Source organism: Prinia subflava, chromosome 2 (genome assembly GCF_021018805.1).
Source record: "Prinia subflava isolate CZ2003 ecotype Zambia chromosome 2, Cam_Psub_1.2, whole genome shotgun sequence".
NCBI classification, from domain to species: Eukaryota; Metazoa; Chordata; class Aves; order Passeriformes; family Cisticolidae; genus Prinia; species Prinia subflava.
The window spans coordinates 9,246,398-9,268,795 of NC_086248.1; the positions used below are offsets into that span (position 1 = coordinate 9,246,398).

General features: G+C 42.3%; 1 protein-coding gene across 2 annotated transcripts in view; it reads left to right on the forward strand.

Annotated features, from left to right (window-relative positions):
* LDAH (lipid droplet associated hydrolase) overlaps positions 1 to 19,233 on the forward strand; it is a 114,695-nt gene extending 95,462 nt beyond the window's left edge. For both annotated transcript variants that reach the window (XM_063424343.1, XM_063424337.1), the window contains one exon: positions 17,945 to 19,233. In XM_063424343.1, coding sequence (XP_063280413.1) covers positions 17,945 to 18,136 — 192 coding nt within the window. In that variant the 3' untranslated portion in view covers positions 18,137 to 19,233. The remainder of the gene's footprint in view (positions 1 to 17,944) is intronic.
* The last annotated feature ends 3,165 nt before the right edge of the window (positions 19,234 to 22,398 follow it).

Consider the following 22,398-nt stretch of genomic DNA (forward strand, 5'->3'; position numbering starts at 1 on the left):
TTATCTTTGGAGAAGCCATTAAAGGCTGAAATTAATTCATTTCAGGGACCTTTCCCACACTGAGCTTTCTTGTCTGTATGGATTTATTGTTGAAAGAGATTCTGTAAAGTACTTATCTGGACCAGTCACTTTTTCCCAGTCACAGTTCAGGGGTTGGCACAGGCCAGGAACTGTTCAAATTGGAGTTCTGATATGGTCACCATGTTTTGGAGGCTGAGATAATTTAATAGTGTGACCATGGTCAGACAATTCCAGATGGCTTATGAGCCAGAAAACTGTCACATTTAATAAATTTCCACTAAGATAGCCTCTGTGTGAGTAGGTAATCATTATAACATATTCTGTGTCCCCTTCCTTCTCTCCATTTTTTGGTATCATCCCTGTCTTTTTTGCTAGAAGAATGATTCTAGCACTGCACTGGAAGAGATTTTTGTCAGAGAATGGAGTTTTCTAGGACAGAGGTCCTAGAAAATTACTCCATGCCTTTTAAATAGAAATGGTATAAAGTTCATTTTGTAGAACAGTCTTTCTTTCTGTGCCTGAAAATAGACTTATTTTTTATTTAGCCCATTTGCTTTCTCTGCACTTTTAAAGGCATGTTCATATTTTAAAGGAGTTGAAGTAGCACATGCTAACAGGGATCCCTGCACTGTACCTGGCATGCCTGGGCTTTCTCATTTTTGTTGAAGAGCACTCACTTGGTGGGGAGTCTCAGTGAAGAGTCTGAAGGGCTCATCTTGCAGACTGCAAATACTTTCATTGTCTTAAACAAAACATGCCATGGGTTGATCAAAATTGCAGTGAATTGAAGGAAAGTGGTTGATTTTATTGACTGAATCACCCCTCTGTGTGTCAGGGAGCCGGAGGGTGTGCCTGTTCCCTGAGCCTTGAGCCAGGGCTGTCCCCACACAGGCACTGCCCTCTGCAAGCAGGATGCAGTCCCACAGCACCTGAGCAGAGCATGTGAGCAGGGGCTGTTGACTGTCCCAGGCGAGGCAAAGCAATGAAACACGTCCAGCATCCCTCCAGAAAATCCAGTCAGGAGCAAAAGGAGACAGGGGCAGAGACAGGAGTGGAGACAAGGCTACAGCATGGGTCCAAAGTCTGTTCAGGAGGGATTGCCAAAGACATTGTGGAAGGGAAGCTGCAAGGTGGGAGCTGTCCAGGTGTCAGGCTGTGTGCAGTGTAGATCTCATGCTGGTCTGGGACACGGGGCCTGAGTCACTCCACAGTGGAGGCTGAGACTGAAGCACAGAGCTGCAGACCCTGGAGCCCTGTGCAGGGAGTGTGGGCTGGCAGTGCCCTGAAGGCTGGGACTGCAGGTCCCTGTGTTGGCCAGGGTACAAAGTGAGGAGTGCAGGAGCAGGACTCCAGGTAGAAATGTTAATCACAAGCACACGTGCCTGAAGTTCAGCAAAAATGTTTTGTTGGATGGGACGGTGGTAGTGACAATCAGCTGCAGCTCCAGTGACTTCAGGTGGCCTGTCAGATGCTGCACATTACAAAAATTCTGATTTCTTGTCCTGAATGAAGGCCCATAGCCAACAGTAAAAGTTTGCAGGTGTCCTAGCCTGCTCCATCTGTGCTTTTGTTTACTCTGTCAATCTCAGCATGGCCTTGGCAGGCAGGAGCTGTTCTAAACCTGTGTTAACTTTCTTTTATTGATTCTTCTATGTCCTCATACATGTGTGGCAAACATACTCAAGAAAACAAAAAGCTGAAGCAAGCTTATAAGACATAGCAAACTGAAGAAGAAGCAGGTCTAAAAGTGAAGCTAAATACTTCTCTTTTTTCATCTTCTAGTAATTTCTGGGAATGTAAGAATTAAGGGAAAAATTTTCACTTGCCATCATGTTAAATTTGAAGAGTATTGACAATAAAAATGGACTTAACTTATAAAGGTTGGAAGTTTATAAAAACAGGAACTATGGTCCAAGTTGCTATAGAACTGGCAAGCTGTTACTTGAAAAAATTTATACTGTTTAGTGGTTACTGTGATCATGTGGTAAAAGCCAATCTTAACACCTGACTTTGCCAGCTGCTGTGGAATAGAAAAGTTATTTCTGGATCTTATTTGCATTCTGTGATCTGAAAGAAGAGACACAAAATTATTCCAGTCTTTCCATGTCCAGGTTTAACTATAATTAATACTAGCTAGGGACCACGAGAAATTTTATCACCAGACAGCATATTCTTAGTCTAACAAAGTTAATTGCGTGGATTTATGTTGAAAGAATGGGAGCTGGAATATTTTTTGGAAGTTATGCACATAAATAGCAGTGAAACTGCTTGGGGAGGATGGAGACCTATCTTCTAACAAAGTAATATATGACAGAGCCTTTGAAATATTGTGTAAAACTATTTGTCCGGATCAAGCAGTACATGGATGTACAGGAATTTGAGCTTCATATTGCAGTGACATGGGGGGTTGTGATAAACCAGAAAATCCAAACAAATAAGGCAAGGGATACTGATAAAAGATTTCCTCAGCTCTGCAGGTTAATTATTAGCTGAACGTGTCTAAAGCAGCTGAGCTACCTATGTTCTTTCACTGTAATAACACAAACTCCCTTTCCTAACAGAAGCTGGAGGCAAAGATACTCCTGAACTAGAGGAAGTTTATTGTAATTCCTGCACAAAAGGAAGTGGGTGTAATTCCACGTTCTTAAAAGACGGATCAGCACTGAGCATCATGGAGCTTTTACAAACAGAATAAAAAAAATATTAAAAGGCACAGGAAAATGGATGTGTTGGGCATTCACTAGCATGCCTGGAATGGACAATGGTATTTCCTTACATTTCGTATTTATTGAGAGATATATCTGGTTCATTAATCCATGTGTAATGCACAATAGTCCTGTTTTGAAATGTAAGATCTGCTCCAAAACCCTTTTAAATCCATTGAAGAGTTTCCACAGGCTTCAGGATTTCTTGAATCAGTGAACTTTTGTAGTGGTTCATAATTTTTAAGATCATAAACCATCTCCTCCAGCTGCAAATCAGGATTCTTTTGGTTGGCATGTTAAACCAAAAACATTTTTATGTTCCTTGAGTTTTTTGCCAGTGGTCTGGTGTAGCAGATGCATTGATTGCTAAGGAAAAAGACAGGAAACATCTGAAGCAGAGTTACAAAGATGGAAAAAAAAAAACCTGTTGTCTGAGAAGAAAGGTTTAAACTGGAAATTTATTGACATATTGACCTATTTTCACTCAAACTGTGGAAGTTTGTATTGCAGGTGGCTTATAACCAGCCAAGTGGGGAAGAAATACAGTTTTGAAAAAAATGAATTAATGAAGTCTGTGTTTACTACTTCATGCTTATTCCAATGGTGTATTTAGAATTTAAAGCAGTGCAAGTTTATATCACACCAATGATACCATAGTTAATGCACTCTTCAAGAGGATCAGCTGAACAGTGACATGCAGAGATTTAGAATAAAGGCTGAAGAATGAAGTATTTCCTTTCCACAGAGAAGTGCTAGGCTTTTCTTTTGCAAAATTGTCCTTGCTAGAGAATTTTTTAATACTAAGCAACCAACAACTATTTTGACCCCTGAAGCAGCTGTTTTTATGTTGTTCAGTGGTTTTGTTTGAGTCTCTGTAGACGTCCATAGGGGTTAGTAATTATTCCCAGTGACAAGAGCATGATCTGAAGATAATGCTTAAAAGAATGCTACAAATACTTTGCCTGCCCACAGCCTGAGTGAGGTGCTTGCCTACATCTGTGAAAAACCTTCCAAACACTCTTTCTGAATAGGTGCAAAGTGTTCTCTCCAGCCAAGAACACCTCTTTTTTTGGCTGGTCTCACATCCTTTTTGGCCTGCACTCCCTGGAGGTGCAGAATTGAAGCCAGGGAAGTTGCACATGTGCTTGGGGATTTTGGTGCCTGTGTCATTTAACCACAAGAACAATCTTCTCTTTGAAGTGCCCAGAATGCCTAATCAGGGATCAGCAGCTTCTTTCCTTGGTGGAAAAGTATCCCAGTGAGCATTTTAAAAAGTCAATGTACCACAATATATTTACCTGTGATGTTTCATTTACTCTGTAACTGAGTGCCTGTTACCATCATTTGTGCTGTGTGGTATTCTAGTAAAGATGTGATGACAAGAATTTCCAAAATTTTTAGGGTGGGTATAAGGTGTGTGCTGCACACAATGAGCAAAGGCTGCAATATTTCCCCAACCTTCTGAAGAACATTGAAAAGTTACCACTGACCCCTTCTTACCCGTTTATTTCTTACCTCCTACTGTGCACACCACTGGGGAGCATTGCCTTTTACAGCCAGCTGCTAATCCTGCTTTTGCAAGAGAGATTTGACTGGTTTACCTTACATAAAGTCCCACTGAATGTCCCACTCAGACAGTGTCAGGCTGATACTCAGAGGCAAAAACTGTTTGCAGTAAATACAGTTGGAAGAATCTGTCCCAGCAGTAGTATTGCTTAAATAGTGGTTTCAGGTCTGTTTGTTTTTATTTTGGTATTTATACAGACTTGACTTCTGAAATATTCATGTTCCTGACACATCTAAATATATACCCTCAAAATGCTTTTAAGTCTTTCAAAGTAACATAGATAATATAAACAAGTTAATCACCCTGATTTGTTGATAAATCCTGTGCATCCTTTTTAAAAGCACAGTTTTACTTTGCATTGAGTTTGACCCATCATTATCTGTGAGAAAGTGGAAATAAAAGTGGTCTCTCTTGGTCTCCTGGGCCTTTGTGCAGAGCAGCTGGTAGCATTGATAATAAACTGCAGCAGAGTTAAAGAGAAGCCCTTTTCCCTTTGTCAATTTACCAAGTCTCAACACTGATAAAGGCATGAAAACTGTGTAGATCACCATACTTGACACTGGGGAGAGCACTCACACGCCTGGAATCACATGCAAAGTAGCCACTACAGCAGGCTCATCTAAGGGATTGCATCCTAATGTTTCTGTTAGTAAAATGTTTCTCTGCCTCCTTTCCAGACAGGGAAGCTGGTTTGCTTTTTATTTATGCTGGTTTAACAACACTGGCCACCATTATGTTAAATAAACTCACCACAAGCACTTGAACTGCCCATTACACCTGCGCTACAAGTTCTCCAGGTCAGTATTTGAAAAGAGCATTGTGGACCCCAGATTGTCAAGTGCCTCTTCTCAAAACAGCCCAGCTGAAAACATTTGGTTTCACATTGCCCTTGGAAAGCTGAGAAAACCCAGTCCTGGTAAAACAAGCTGAGAAGCAAGTTCCCAGGACCTTACCATCAGACTGGCTGATCTCAGCCATGCAGGATCATGAAGGAAAGAGATGGTATCTGAGAGAACCATATCCCAAAGCATTTAGGGCTTCCTAGGGCAGTGCCAGCTCTTTGAATTCCCAGAAGCCAAAGAACAACTGAAGCAAATATAAAAAAAGCATATCCCAAACTAGCCTGTTCCCATGTCGTTTACCCTATACTTTTGGCAGGATAAGGTGGAGACACTTTCATAATTCCAGAGAAGCTAAGTTATTTTCTATAAACCTTGGTTGAAATTAAAATTAATTCTGGATAATGCCTTTTAAACTAGTTTTCATCCAATAACAAATAAAACTGCTGGCTGGTTACTGTCAAGAGATGTCACCCAAAGAGAAGCTGCTGGGGCAGCCAGTGAGTGCATGTGGGAGTAAGAGTGATAAAATATGAGTGTATCAGAGACAAGGATTTCAGCAAGGACACTGGTGCAGTCCTGCTATTGCACGTGGGCCACTCCTTTATATCCACAGAGATCAGTCCTTCACTCGGCCACCAGCTGGAGTGGTGCCTGCCCATGTAATAAGATCCTAAAGTTGTTATAACATGTACCAAATTCCAGAGAGATAGAAAAAAAATCAATTAATATATTTTAACTTTTTTGATTTGTTTTTCAGTGCTGGTCTATGACAGTTACAGAAGAGGCAGAAAAGAAATCTCTCTGTAATTTGTACTTCTGTGGACTGTCACACATACTGTAACAAGTGCCAATGGAGTCAACTGCAGGAAATCTTTATTATTTTCTTAGAAACTCTCTAAAATGTAAACATCCTGTTGATACAAATCTCAGATTCTTTTGATGTTTACTTAGCAGCTGCCATCATTGTGCAGTGTCAGAGTACACATACCATATTACAGGGTACAAGGCTGACAGAGCCCTATTTGGACTTGTGTTTTATTTTACAGAGGCTAAGGCTGAAAATACTTCTGAGCTGTTTAATGGTAAATCATCATCTGAGAATAATGCTGTTACTTTAAAGCTATTTGAAGTTTGGAAATTGCATAACTGCTTCAAATGCAGCATTGAAATGGCTGGCAAAGGCAGCCCACGTCCCCTTCACTGTGCCCTCAGCAACAGATCCTGCAGGAGGACGTGTTTTAGTCACTCATAACAAGCAGGATATTGCATCAGGAATCACAAAGTCTTTGTCATGTCCAGTGGTAGCTGCCATTTCCCCTCTGAGTCAGGAATACCTGGAAGTCTCACCATTCAGTATTGCAAAAGAATAAAAGATAATCCTCTCACCCTCATGGCAGAAAAGTTTAAAAAATTGCAAATATTGGAAAGTTTAAACCCACAGCAAAACCAGAAAGAACTTCCTATTTATTGTTTAGCAAATCTGTTTATTTTTAAGATAGTGTAATTATTTTGGGGGCCTGACTCATCATTTCTGAATGCTTAGATTGGCAGCAGCTTTCCATTGCTGGTGCAGTGGTTGTGCTGACTCGGGATGTCTTTACAGCCATCCACCATCCACAGGAAAATATGCACTTTACAGATCCACACAGGCCATACAGTGCATGCCAGTGTTCCCTACATTAATGGAGATCCCATGTGCCTCTGGTTACACATGGTTTGTTAATTATTCCTGCCTGCCTGCTGCAATAGCAAAGCTCCTGATGTTAAAATTAAAGATGGATTCTGGAAACTTTTCTTTAAATATATCTAAAATCATGCTGTTTAAATGTATTAGGAAAGAGGGTGACATTTGAAAGTCTGTATATTTCATGTCTGTGACACAGGCAGAGAGCAGATACATTTTGTCAAAGGTGGTCCTCAGTTTCACAAATGGCAGTCAAGTAGCTGTCAGGTTTCCTAGGTCCTGTACTAACATCCAGATCACTGAAAATTACACCTTGATTGCAGTCTTGCTCTTTCTCTTAATCCAGCATTTTGAAAACAATTCTGCACTTAAAAAACACTTCTGGTAAAGTTTTGGATGTGCAGGCATGGGCACATGGACAGAATGCAGACACCAACATCTGCACATGAAATAAGCAGGCAAAATAACTGCAGCATCAAATCAAGCTCCCCAAATCACCTGTTTAAAAACTGTTCTTAGTTGGTTTTAACAGACCCAAGTGACATAGTGGCATATATGACACAAGTATCTGTTCTACTTTGACTGGTTATCTTTCAATCCAAAGGATCCTACAAGGTCTACAAATAAAGCTCAGGGAAAATGCTTTGTTTTCTCATGGTAGCAGTTCCTAGCTTGGAGAGGGAAGCTTCTCATTCCAGTGTAGAGGAGACACATGCTGAGCTAGTAAAGAGGGAACTAGTGAGGAGGAGGAGGCAGGAAGAGCCAAAGGCTCTATTTGTTTGGCCAGAGGAGGGCTTCTGGTGCCATGTGAGGTGGTGGACTGGAGCTACCCAAGCAAGGCCATTTTTCCTGACTGTGTGATGGAAATTGGGATGCCTGGTACACACATAAACACCACAATACAGTGACCTGTACATAGATGTTTGGATTTGGGACTCAGAACGAGGTGGAGGACCCAGGAGACTAAAATTTGCAGGGCAAGAACATGGGACTAGAATAAGAGGCAGAAGTAGTAGGAATTGGAAATAATGAGATATGGAGAATAGAACTGAAATAAAGAACCAAAGGAGGTGTAGGGCAGTCTTGAAATCAGAAAGGGAGAAGTCATACCTCTAAAGAGTGCACAAAGTGGTAAAAGTTCTGCTCTTTTCTGCGTGGAATAGAACCTAAATTTCCAAAATCTTACTGTTCCTGTTCTCAGCAGATGCCATTTACTATGTTTAGCTTAAGAACAGAAGCAGAACAATAGAAGGGAATTTGTAGAGATGGAAAGTAAGTGGTGAGGACCTGGTGTTCCCAGTGGAGGTACCTGAGAGAGTTCTTACTTTGGCCAACCATTGTCTGGTCCCTTGCACTAACTGTCCACTGGCGACTGGAGCTTTTTAAGTGTGATCCTGAAGAGCATCTTAGCTTTAGGTTCAGTTGGAAGGACCCCATGTGGTCCAAAGTGTGGTAACCAAAGTATGGTAAATATGGACAAACTGGACATTTGCTTCAAAAACACATAGATTTTCAAACTAAATCATTAATTTCTGTGTTGGATGCCTCCAGTGTGACACCAGCAGGAAGGTGTCCCATGTTCCTCCAGCCAGAAGCTGACAGTGCTGCTTCTTTCAATTACACCATGACCTTAAGGAACAGAGGCCTAAAGCAGCAAATCTTTTGAGGTGTTGACTGTGTTGGCAGTACTTTAGGTGCTACATGTGAAATATCTGGGGTTTGGTTTACCTTGTTGAAGTCCAGCAGACTGTACACACAAGTTCTGCTAAAACCAGTTGCATTACCAAACATTTCACAGTTCTCAATTCAGGCATCTTCTGTGTAAGTATTCAGTGCTTTCATTAAACTTCCCTTTTCCTTTTCTTTCATTAACCAAAAGATCTGTGTAATGAAGGAGACAGCAGGATGCAGAACCCCTGGCTCATCTGTGGCAGAAGGGCTAAAATGCCTGTTGAAATACAAGTGAATAAGTTCATGCTAAAGGCACGTGAACTTTAAAGAGAATGGGCTCTTGGTGAAGTCACCAATGTTTTTCATAGCCACAGTTTGTTCTCATTTTTCTGCATATCCCACTTAAGACCTTGAAATGTATATTACAGACAGATAAACAGTGTTTCAGAACACCTGCAGGTGCAGTCTAGGAGTGCTGTCCTTTGAGTATAGTCAATACTGTGTAATGCTGCACACACTGGAAAACCAGCTCGAGGTGTTTCACTCTACACTACGTTCTTTCAAATTAATAAATGTAGTTTGACATTAATTCCTGTGCTCTCCACCTGCAAAATGAAGATAAAAATTGCCACTAAGGTGTTACAAAACTAAATTAATAAATGTGAGCGTGTGATTCCTGTAGTAGTGCATGCCAGAGGAATGCAGAGCATAAGGAAAATAAATCCTGTCCATAAACCATGAAATATGTAGTAAATAAATCCTCAGGCCGCACACAGAATTTAAAATGAAAAATACTATCAAATAGCAGCTCATCAGCTGAATGTCATCCTGTCAGTGGATTGAGTGAGTCAAGGATCCTTTGGATCATGCAGTGAAAGATTAAACTGTAATGCAAATATACCAGGGGCAAGCTAAGAATACACATAAATCTTCTGTTTAGGCATTTTCAAATCTGTGAGTTCTCCAGTTTACAATCCTACCTGGAGAACAGCCCATTTCAAAGTCCATGAGACTAAGCCAAGTATTTTATCCACCTTTGTAAGTGTAAGTGGCTTTTCATCTTTTTCTAAATGATCATGTGATGAGTCTCTGTTGCCTAGGCTGGGTACGGGTATAAAGTCTCTAAAGATCTCACCACATCTTGATATCTAAATAAAGTAGTTTATTTATACAAAAGCACATATCTGAAGGCAGAGAGTTCTAAGAGCGGCCTTATTCTACAACCAGTTACAAACCTAGGCAAAGAAAGTCTGAACAAGACAATAACTAAAGCATAGAAATCTTAACACATACAACTCAAATGAGACAGCAAACAAAGCACAAGATTCCTAACAAACAAAGCTCTAATAAAACTATAGACAGAGCATATAATTCACAGCCTCAGGGTAAAGCAACCTCTTATTACTGTCTGCATTTTCAATCGCTGGGATCACACTAACAGAGAGGAATCGATCACAAGTTTCAGACAGGGATTTCAGCCACAGGGATCGTAATAACAAAAGGGACCCCGAAATTCCAAACCCACACAGAGCCTTCGGCCACAGGGACGCGGACGCAACGGGAAATCCCGAACTGCACAGAGCTCCCGTCCGGGGGATCGCGAGGGCAGTGGGGGCCCGAGCCACGCAGGGTTCCCGAGGGCAATGGGGGCCCGAGCTGCGCAGGGTTCCCGTCCGGGGGACCGCGAGGGCAGATGGAGGGTCCGAGCCGCGCAGGGTTCCCGTCCGCGGGATCGCGAGGGCAAATGGAGGGTCCGAGCCGCACAGGGTTCCCGTCCGCGGGATCGCGAGGGCAGTGGGGCCCCGGGGTCCCTCCCCACACAGAGTCCCCGACTGTCCCAACCAGCGCACCGGTAGTGAGTGCTGCAGGGGAAAAGGGGGACCCCGGGGCCCAGATCCCTTAGTGCGGCGACCGCGATGTATAATACCTTAAAATCCCGTCTCGGCTCCCTGTCAAGGATCGTTCCTCAGGTTGCAGAGAGTGGAGGTTGGATCGATGGATCGAATTGATCAATCAATCGATGCCTCCACCTCCAACCCTGAGGCTTTTTATCCCAAATTGCAAAATGCATATTCATATTTTTTATCTACACACTAACCAATCTAGGTACAATTCTAAAGTTCGTAAAACTACGAAAAACAGTATCAGAACCTACGCACATAACATATCTATTAACGCAAAACACTATCTTGCTAGCATAAGGTTCTACCTTGTTGTACATAAAACTCATACTAAAAATGATAAACAGTACCCTACTCTATTTTTGTTATGTCTGTACTCTATCACTAGGCCTGAAGCTGTGTCCTTCTACACTGAACTAGGACTTAGGGCATGCAAAGCTTAAAGCTAAGGGTTAGATTTCTACTTTATGCATTTAAAGCTTTTATATATTCTAATTTTTCTAAAGGTTTTAATTCTATCTCTGTACTTTTCACTCTCTGTGGAGGATCCATGGAAACATGGACTCCGACATCTCCCCCTCTTTGTTTACACATGTAGACTTTCTTAACAACCTTATTAATCACATATATTAGCTTTAGGTTTGGCTAACTAGGGAAAAAAGATCTGTGCTACTAAAAGCAAGCAAAGCAAAAGCGAAAAAGATAACATACAATTGTTCCCCACGTCTACTAACAGAAATTCTACATTACTACAGATTCCCACATTAAAATCCCCAAATCCAAAGTCTTTTGTGACTGAAGCACACGATGGCAGGTGCAAATCAGAATCTCTGCGCAGTTCACGTCTGCGTGCTTGCTCGTCTGTTCATGGAGTGGTCAGCGTGTTTCTGTGCTCGCTGTCTTCTTCACATTCTATACTAGAATTCACCTGGGCTCAAATCTGCAAAAACACAAGCAAGCCCTTCGCCCCAGGTTAATAGAGAAAATGTACCTTCAATTTGTCCTGTTTCTAGATTTCTAAACTAAAAAAAAACTTTTCCCTGTGTGTACCAGTGTAAAATTGCACTTAAAGAACATCTACTGACTGATGGATATTTTACACTTCTCCATTCTAATGAGTTGACAGCTCCTATAAATACAGAAAATTGCACCAGCTGGTAGACTGGGCAATATTTATGATTGATGTGAATATTACATAAGTGCACAGGTACTCTAAACAAATGCATAACTCTGTTAAGTACTGACAGAAATCAGGAAAATTCAGGTACAACAATGAAGAACAGGCATAATTGGTGACTTTTAACAATTACATATGTAAAATAAGATAATTACTAATTACTAAAACACTGTGCTTTCATCTCAGAGTCTGCAGACAGCTTTTGGAACCTTTTTTCAGTTTGGACCCAGACCACCTTTCCTGGGCAAGATGCTCAGGTCCACCCTGAAAATTGGTTCAGCTGTCATTTTACAGGGTCAAATTGTCAAGTCAAAATGACTTGAATTTGTTTTTTTGAAGCAGAAACCATCTGAGATTTTGGCAGAACATCCATCCAGATAGAGTCAGGGCTTGGCCAAGGCTCGGGCTCTAAACTGGAGTGAGGTCCTTTAATACATTTCTAAAACAAAGATCCTAACAATAGCAATTATGAAATACTTAAACAATTAAAAAATAAAGGAAAGATCTTGAAATGACACGTGTCCTTATATAGTTAGAAGAAGGATACTAAAGCACATCAAAAATCCTCTGCAAATAAGGAAAATTAACAAATTCACATCAAATAATTAATATATCAACACTAATCATCCTAGAAAATTGAAATAATACCTTTCTAAACTATCATATACTTATAACTTACAAAAAGGGAAACTTCACTAAAACAGCTTACAACCAACAACAATCCTAATGTGGCTTTGTGAAATGCAGCTAATGATAAAACCTTTCAAACCTTCCAAACCTTTCATCTTCCTCCATCTACTAATAGGTGTTTTCCAATGTTTCATCATCGCTGTTCCCGTGAAGCATCTTATCTCTAGAACTAATTTAACTTTACAAATAAAATGAGCATATTTTCTTAAAAACAAACAACACTTAAACTTAATATGAATAAATCTTAACAAAACTCATATGCGATAAAAACCTTAATAGGATATAGACTTAATATTATTTAAATCTTATAAAACTTAAACTTACTAAAACTTAAAAATAACTTAAACTTAACAGAATTTAAACTTAACCTAACATAATTTAATTGAACAATACTTAACCTATACTTAAACTAAACCACACTGACTATACTTAAACTAAACTATATAAAAGTTTATCTTAATATTAACAGATTACTAAAATATAACTTAACTCAAACATACATATATAATAAATGACTCTAATTAAAAGTCCATTTCTATTAAATCCATTTCTATTCTACTCTCCATTGTGATTGTGCTTCATATGGTAATGTATTTCTGTATTAATTAGAGTACAAGTTAGATGTTGTACTCTTTGGTGGTGACTGGTTTCCCTGCAACTGGACTGAAAAAGTCCAGAAGAGATGCTGGACAGAAATTTTCCATATAAAGACATGCCAAGTCATTGTTACATTGTGTGTCTATGAAATCTATCAGGTGATCTAAAAACATGAAAAATGTCTCTAATGTTCCCTGCTTTATGTCTGTATAAGTGTCTTTTGCGGTTGTTATTGACTGAGTCAACACCAGAGCTTCACAAGCAGGATCCCCAGTGTGCCCATGATTTAGTGTCTGTAATAAGCTGACACCTTGCCTGTCATCCCTGACTGACAAAGCCACAAACAGCTCTGCAGCCAGGGACTCCTGCTGAGTCCCTCTTAGAGGAAGCCTCCATTCAGGCTGAGATGAAGGGTGTTCTATGTTAGAAGTGACTAAATCTGCTTCCCAGTTTAAGTCTGCTGGGTCTAAAATTAATAAATCTGAGTCACTGTCCGAGCAAGTGTTATTTATGTCTGTGTTTTGGTGCATAATAGTCTTATGGTGTCTCTCACAGATGTCCTGTGTGGTTGTTTTACTTTGGTGCCTGCCCTCCCCTGTTCCCCCCTCTTGTTGCAGCGTTGGTATTGTCCGAGGTCTGTGCAGGATCGGGGGGGTCAATGGAGAGTCCGGGCTCCCAGGCACGGGCTCAGGCGCTGAAGGCAGGACGGTGTGGGCTGGCGCAGGCATGACGTCACTCCGCAGCGCTGGTTCTTTTCCGCGGGCAGTACAAACCGCGTGGTCGTGTGATGGCGGCGTGGGTGCTGGCAGCGGCTCCCGCGGTCGCGCTCCTGGGTGGCGGTGTCCGATGGGTTGTGGCAGGTTAGGTGCAGAGTCTCCCGTGCCGTGGTCGGGCGGCGGCAGCGGCGGCAGCGGCGGCTCCCGTAGGATGAGAGCCACGGCTGCCACCGGACCGTGCAGCGGTGTAAAGGACGGCAGGGGTTCGGTTTGTGAACGATCCATGATCCTTGCGGGGGTGGGCTGCGGCGGGACTCCCGAAGAGTTCGGGTCCTCCCAGCACGGGCTTTTGTGTGGCGGGGGGAGTCCCTCCGCAGCCCGGGTCCGCGGCTGGAGCTGGCAGGGGGGCTCTGACCATGCCGCAGTCTGTGTTTGTGCTCCCGAGCTCGCGGCTGTGTGCGCTGGAGCTGTATCGTCCTCTGTCCCGCGGCTCCCGGGCCGCGGCATGGGCTCGGCAGCGGGGGGAACAAACTCTTGTTGCTGAGGAACAGACAGAGATTCATCTTTGCCCCCCACCGCCCCTAGAAGCGAATCGCGGTCCCGGGTTACCTCAACAGTTTGCGATGCAGCTTTACCGAATAAAGTAAGTTCTAAGTTTACAGTTTCCATTTGTGATTAGTTAAAAAGTTTTACAGTTTTAAAGTAGCAGTTAAAGTAGCAGTTTTAGAGTAATACCTTCAAATCCTTTCCAGAAACATCATAGCCATTATTCAAAATCAGTAACTTTAAACAATCATAGATGTGTTTTTGTTCTTTAGACAAATTATTCCCCATATTTAGGATTACTCCAGACCATTATTTCGCTAGTAGGAACGGCAGCTTTTCCAGGGTCCTGGAGAAAGCCTTAGAACACCGCCCTTATCCTTCCTTCGGGATACAGATTCTTGCAAAAAAGCCCGCGCGGGGGAATGCTGTTTTCGTCCTAACAGCCGATTCGAGCAGTCGTCTGGAGAGACCTGGCCGTTGCTTATGTATAGCAATGTACGCCGCTCTTAAAACGAGGGGCATCAATTTGCCTAGGCTGGGTACGGGTATAAAGTCTCTAAAGATCTCACCACATCTTGATATCTAAATAAAGTAGTTTATTTATACAAAAGCACATATCTGAAGGCAGAGAGTTCTAAGAGCGGCCTTATTCTACAACCAGTTACAAACCTAGGCAAAGAAAGTCTGAACAAGACAATAACTAAAGCATAGAAATCTTAACACATACAACTCAAATGAGACAGCAAACAAAGCACAAGATTCCTAACAAACAAAGCTCTAATAAAACTATAGACAGAGCATATAATTCACAGCCTCAGGGTAAAGCAACCTCTTATTACTGTCTGCATTTTCAATCGCTGGGATCACACTAACAGAGAGGAATCGATCACAAGTTTCAGACAGGGATTTCAGCCACAGGGATCGTAATAACAAAAGGGACCCCGAAATTCCAAACCCACACAGAGCCTTCGGCCACAGGGACGCGGACGCAACGGGAAATCCCGAACTGCACAGAGCTCCCGTCCGGGGGATCGCGAGGGCAGTGGGGGCCCGAGCCACGCAGGGTTCCCGAGGGCAATGGGGGCCCGAGCTGCGCAGGGTTCCCGTCCGGGGGACCGCGAGGGCAGATGGACGGTCTGAGCCGCGCAGGGTTCCCGTCCGCGGGATCGCGAGGGCAAATGGAGGGTCCGAGCCGCACAGGGTTCCCGTCCGCGGGATCGCGAGGGCAGTGGGGCCCCGGGGTCCCTCCCCACACAGAGTCCCCGACTGTCCCAACCAGCGCACCGGTAGTGAGTGCTGCAGGGGAAAAGGGGGACCCCGGGGCCCAGGTCCCTTAGTGCGGAGACCGCGATGTATAATACCTTAAAATCCCGTCTCGGCTCCCTGTCAAGGATCGTTCCTCAGGTTGCAGAGAGTGGAGGTTGGATCGATGGATCGAATTGATCAATCAATCGATGCCTCCACCTCCAACCCTGAGGCTTTTTATCCCAAATTGCAAAATGCATATTCATATTTTTTATCTACACACTAACCAATCTAGGTACAATTCTAAAGTTCGTAAAACTACGAAAAACAGTATCAGAACCTACGCACATAACATATCTATTAACGCAAAACACTATCTTGCTAGCATAAGGTTCTACCTTGTTGTACATAAAACTCATACTAAAAATGATAAACAGTACCCTACTCTATTTTTGTTATGTCTGTACTCTATCACTAGGCCTGAAGCTGTGTCCTTCTACACTGAACTAGGACTTAGGGCATGCAAAGCTTAAAGCTAAGGGTTAGATTTCTACTTTATGCATTTAAAGCTTTTATATATTCTAATTTTTCTAAAGGTTTTAATTCTATCTCTGTACTTTTCACTCTCTGTGGAGGATCCATGGAAACATGGACTCCGACACTCTGTGACTTGCCTTTCAGAAAATCTGACCATTCCAAGGACTACTCCATTAAACTGGAGCTGCTCCATTGCTTTTTTCCCCCCTCAGTTTCATAATCTTTCTTTCTATATCTGTTGGTAATGGAGCCCAGGGTTAAACATGATTTGGTCAGATGCTTTGCTTCCAAAAGGCCTGAATGCATGTGGACATTTTACATTGGCTTTTCTGAAGAACTTTTGCTAGTATGACATCTTGTAATTGATGAATTGGAGGCAAGATCAAAAGAAATTTTCTGCTGGAGCAAACAACACACCTTGTTTTCAGCAAGTAGTGGGTGACAAAGGAAACCAATAATGTTTGTTAACATGGGATGGTTTATGTTCTATGTCTTGCACATAAATAGAAGTATAACTGGAGTTGGTGTCTGTGCAGCTGAGATATATTTAGGATACAGCCAGTAGTCAATAATGTACAAGATTTGGGCAAACTTCACCGAGACAAAACTGAGTTAGACAAAACCTTGTAGTAGTTTGTGAAATGCAGTCTGGGCTCCTAGCCCACCTCTACCCCAGTGGGTCCATTTATTTATATTCCACATGGCTACAAAAAAGATGGAATTGAGGATATTTGTGATGAAAGGAAAATTTCTTGTCCCCTAATTTATGTTAGCATTGCTCAATTATTCACTGAAGTACAGAAACGAAATATGAAACAAATGCGAATAATGGAATTGGGCCAAGCTGTGTGTTTGATGTGGTGAGCAATCAGCATCCTTCTGATACCTGCATTCAAACATTTTAGTATGAAGAGTGCTCCTCATTAATCTTGTTCTTGTACAGTCTGAAATCCATGGCTTTTTACTCTCTCCCAGAAAACTACTTTCCCCTCACATAATTTATAGAAATAGTAAAGCACAGCTATAGCATGCAAAGTCGAGATGAAAATGGGGAGAAATGATGACTTGGGAAACATGACATTCACTGTTTCTAACAGAGAGAAAAGGCACTTCCCTGAATAGGGCATTTTCCTGGAATTTATGACTTTCGTGCTTAGGTGGGCTCTAGGGCAGGTAGCACCTGCTTCATGTATGTCATTGGCCAAGGTGATTTGGGCAAGATTAAAACAAAATGGACTTTTGCAGAATTTTGGTTCCATGTTACAACCCAGAAGAAAATTGTTCATTGGTCTCTGGGAGCAGCCCACTCCACACAGGCAGCATTTCACAAGGATAAGAGAGAGAGTTGGGATAGTTCAACCTGAGGAAGGGAAGGTTCCAGGGAGACCTTAGAGCACCTTCCAGTACCTAAACAGGGCCTGTAAGAAAAATGGGACAAAATGTTTAGCAAGGCCTCTTGGAATAGGACAAGGGGCAGTAGTTTTAAACTGGAAGAGGATCAATTCAGACTAGCTATAAGGAGGAAGTGTTTTCACAATGAGGGTGCTGAGACAATGGCACAGGTTGCCCAGAGAGGTGGTGGGTGCCCCATCCCTGAAAACATTTAAGGTCAGGTTAGAGCAACCTGATATAGGTGAGGATGTGCCTGGTCATTGCTTCTTTTAAATAGCTGGAAGGCAAACACAGAAAACTGCTAACAGCAATGGAAAACACAGAGGCTGGGCACTTGGGGGTGGACTCCATGGACAGCTCGATGTCTTGAGCCATAATAAGAAATTTACTGTCAGCCAGGCTTTCATCAGCAGATTTCTGTTTTCAGAGTTAAGCCTGCATTGTGTTCCACAGTTTTGCAGGTAAGGAGACTGAGTTGCAGTGTCTCATTGTCTTCATCCTACCTGCAGACCTGGAAACAGCCAAGAAGTACCAGTCTGCTGTTCCTCACAGTACATCTCAGGATTTGATGCATCACTTATTTCCAAATGATTGTACTGGTTGCTCCCTCAGTAACTTTCCACGCTGATGATTTGATATGCTTTTCTTTCTAGCTGATTTTTTACTATGGAACTGGAGACAGCTGGTGTCCACAGCACTACTACGATGAGATCAAGCTGGATTTTCCGGACGGGGACATTCGGCTGTGTGAGAAGGGGCTGCGCCACGCCTTCGTGCTGGATGCCAGCAAGGAGATGGCTGCCATGATCACAGACTGGCTACAGGATGATCTGACCAAATTATAAACACTACTCCAGTGATCAACAAGAAAATGATGTAATTATTTTGTGAACGTGTAAATTTTTTTATTTTTTTTTTTTTGTGAGAGAGTCTGTCTTAATTTTTTTCTGTTTACTATAGATTATGGCTTGTTTTCTATTGAGATGTTTCAGAGAAAGTTAAAGAGAGACTGGCTGGTCCAAAGTATAGTTTTATTGACTCAGTGCTTACGTAGTTTCATCCTGAGTCTTCAGGACTCTGGAAGACTTGGCAAAGGGTGGAATATTTATTGCCTGCTGGTGCTCTAGACAATGCTGATACATCTGTATCTGAGCTACTGCCACCCCACTCTCTGCTGCAGAAGTGTGGGATGTGGGTCCTGGCAGTGGATTGGGGTACTCTGTGAAGGGCTTGGCCCTCTCCTCGTGTCTCACCCATCTGTGTAAGCCAAGTGCAACAGCCCAAGGCCCTGGACAACCCTGACATTGTCTCCTCTGGGTCAGAGGGGGCTGGTGGTCAGGCTGAGCTCAGGATAAGTTCAGGGAAGATGTGTAGATCAGGTGTGCAGTTTCTCCAAGTCTCACCGTGGGTTTGGGGCACTGCCAGGACTCCACAGGGTATTAGAAATGCTGTAAGATATCTGTGGCTGCTCAGCAAGGGAATACATAAGGATCTCTTGCCTGGAACATGGCCAAGTGTTTCATTTTTCAATTGATTGTAGAGAAGGGAAAGTAAACTGGTAAAAAATGCCAGTATTAAAAAGTTAAAGTGGATTGCAGAATCCATGTATAACAACTTCTAGGTGGCCTAGCTCTCCTAATGAAGTCCATGAGAACAGTGCTTGCTCAGCAGCTTTAAAGAATTAAACCACTTCTGATGCATGTCTAAATTTCAGTTCATTGCTCTAAGGACTGAAGTATGAAATTTTCTGCCAAGCCACAAATTAGGTAAGTTCACCATCAGAAAACATCTGTTACTGTGCCACGGCTGCACCCATGACATGGCATGAACATTACTGTTGAGAACCAGACCCCTGCATGGTGCTGACAAGGTCCCTGTTCCTCACATTTGGTGAACCCTTTCCTTTACAGATTAAAAAAAAAAAAAAAAAAAAAGAAAAAAAGCATCCTACCAGTTGTGATAACAAAAGAAGTTACAGGGAATAGCTAGAAATGAAAATATTGCAAGTAAGGGGAACAGAGCCAAGTGTAATCAGGAAAAGCTTTCTAGCCATGAACCTGTGAAATAGTGTCCCTGTGGAGTTCATAAAGACATTTATAAATAAGCAAAACACTACAGAGTATAGTCAGGGGAGGTCCTGCCCTTGCAAACAGATGAATTTAGATGATGCATTGAGTATCTAACTTACATGATTTATTACCAGTTTTGATACGTGTGAGAATGGTATTGGAGAATGTTCTCCGTGATGAAGAAAGATCAATTAATTGCTTAGTTTTCTTACATGATTATACACACCCCTTCCACTGCTCTCTAAACCCCGCTTGAACCTTTAACTAATATTTAGAGTAACTTGTACTAGAGTTCAGTTCCTGGATATTTTGGACTAGTTTTCAAACCTGCAGACTGACACTGGATTAAAGTGACCTTCTCTCTATCAGAAACTGGTTTAGCTTTTGAGACTAGCCAGTGGATTTTCCAATTACACTGCCACGTAATGAAATGGTACTGGTGAGTGGAGCAGGAATGTTGGGAACACAGTTTAGCAGCATGGGGAGGAACCAGACACACTGAAAATGCCCACACAACTGATTCTGTTCATTGGAGAGCCACAGGAGTTTCCATCTTCCTACAGGTCCATATTCAGTCATGACCAAAACATTCCTTGTGCTCACTGTAGAAATCCACAGTTGTGTGTGTCTGTGTGACAGCCCCCAGGTGCTGGCATTGTCCCAGCTGGGTGCCTTGTGGCAGATGCTTCCTCGTCTCTTGGCTGAGGTTCTCCCTGGAGCAGAGCTGGGGAGGACGTGCACAGACGTGGAGTTATATTAATGTACACATAGATCCACACGTGCACCTCTTTGTATGTCAGCAGCATAAAACTACATTTCACTTGGTTGTTCAGGTTTGCACATTGATCTGGTTGAACAAAACATTTGTTCTTTGAAGTCTGTGGAGTCAGGGAGTGGGCAAAGCCTCGGTTTGTGGGAGTTCAGCTGTTTTAGTGGATCTCCTGAGACCAGATGGAATCTGGCATCAACCAAAGATGACAAGCAACTACTACAGACTGGAAACTGAAGCACCTACGAGAAGCAGTTGTTTACAGTGCATTATGTGTATACTTTGTATGAGGAATTAATTTAGCAATACTTGTACTAGACTTGTGTATGCCTTTTATACAAAAGTTCATCCATTGTACTGAATCCTAACTGCATTAAGACCTAAACTGAGATTAGATCTGGTCAGTGACGACCAGATCTACTGCAGAAGAATGCCTTACAATTTTCTTAAAAGAATTTTCTCTAGTATTATCAAAACCATATTGATTCAATTGCTACCTTCCTCCTAGAAGCTATTACTGTAAGGCTAAGATCTGAAAATTTGCTACTCTCTTCATTGCTAAAACACACAGGCCTGGATCCCACAGCTGTATTTCCTGAGAGGAGCAGATCCCACACAGTGAGAATCCAGCTCCTCGGGAGCCCGAGGTGTTCATTGTCACCCCAGGCAAAGAATGTCAAAAGTGCTCGTGGTCCAAATGTGCCAATTTACCATGAAAACACAGCGTGGTTTTGCCTATTTTAGACTATTCAAGAATTCTTGGAAAACCTATCACAAATATATTGACTGTAAGCTGTAGCACCTACTCACTGTCAGTCACATCTGTGCTTGATTCTCACCACACCAGTAACCCTGCTAGTGCAGTGACTTTGGCTCATGTGCAAGTGTTTTGCTAGATCGATACCTTTTAATAAAAGTACACAACTCCTATAACAAAAATAAAGAAATTTATGGTAAAATGTAACTTGATTCTTTGTTTTGGTAACTTGTTTAGTCCTAGTTCAGCTCCTTTGTTACTTCATGCATACAAAATCTACAACAATACTTGCCAAACCCCAAATTTCACATGTGATGCAGACATCTGCCAAGTGCACAGAAAATCCGTGGGTGGTAGGCACCTGACTCGCTGAAGTATTTTTATCCAGAGCCCCTCCAAAATAATCAATCAGTTTCCCCTTGCTGCCTCCAGCTCCATGTTTGCTGCTCTGAATGAGCTATAGAGTGTGTGGATCAGTGAGGTTCGTCCCTTCAGGAAGCTGGATGAGTGCTTGCCCAGTGTTTATGGTGAAGAATTTGGAGTTGGACTCCAAGCTAAACACCAGATTCTTGACTCACGGAGACAGATTGCATACATGAGCCACAGCAGATAATCTCTTCTCTGCAGCTGAGGTCATTTATGTATTTATTTTACAGAAAATGGGTTTATATATGCATCCACCCCCATCCCTTTCTTTGGTCTAGCTAATTGCCAGCAAAGACTTTAAACAAGATGTTCAATGTTATCATTTTAAAGTCACTCAAACTATTACTAGGTTTGGATAAACTCCCTAGACCCAAGAGACTTGTTTTACTCTGTGTCACAGGTCATGCTCAGACTCCCAACTACAATAAGTTTCTGAGGCTCTTCACTTGCAGGCAAATGTTCTCTTTCCTGGCACATTTACAAAATAAGAATCCAGAGAGCATTTGTGAGTGACCAGGAACTATTAAAACAGCATATATTTCTGGAACAGCTGATGGGGGTTGAGCACAGGCAGCAGATCCAGCAGTAAGAGCACAAGCAGCTGCCAGGAGCGATCGCTGCTCTCAGTAGCATCACGCAGAAGTTGTGGAGCAGGCTGAAATTCGTGCTCAGATGGGACAGGCTGGGAGGGATTTAATTAAAAACTCTTTCAGAGTGTTTGAGCTGATAGTCAACAGCCTCGGGTTTGCCTGTTGCAGGAATGTGCTTGCAGGAGAATTGCATGCAGAAAGTAGTTTGCAGCAGCTAATAAAATACAGAGTATTTTATAAAACATCTGAGTGTACCTGACTGCAGGGTTTGCCAGTCAGACACTCAAAGATCTTTTCCATCCTCTTTGAAGCAATTCACACTGAAGGAGGAAATGGGGGTGACCTCCTGCTCTCCCCCTTTCTGAACATCTTCAACAAAGCCCCCAGATTCCAAAATACTGCGCTTTGTATATTGAGAGGAATCCATGAGATGAGATAACTTAGAATTAGAATTTAGAACATTTAAGAATTTAATAACTTAGAATTAGGAAAAAGA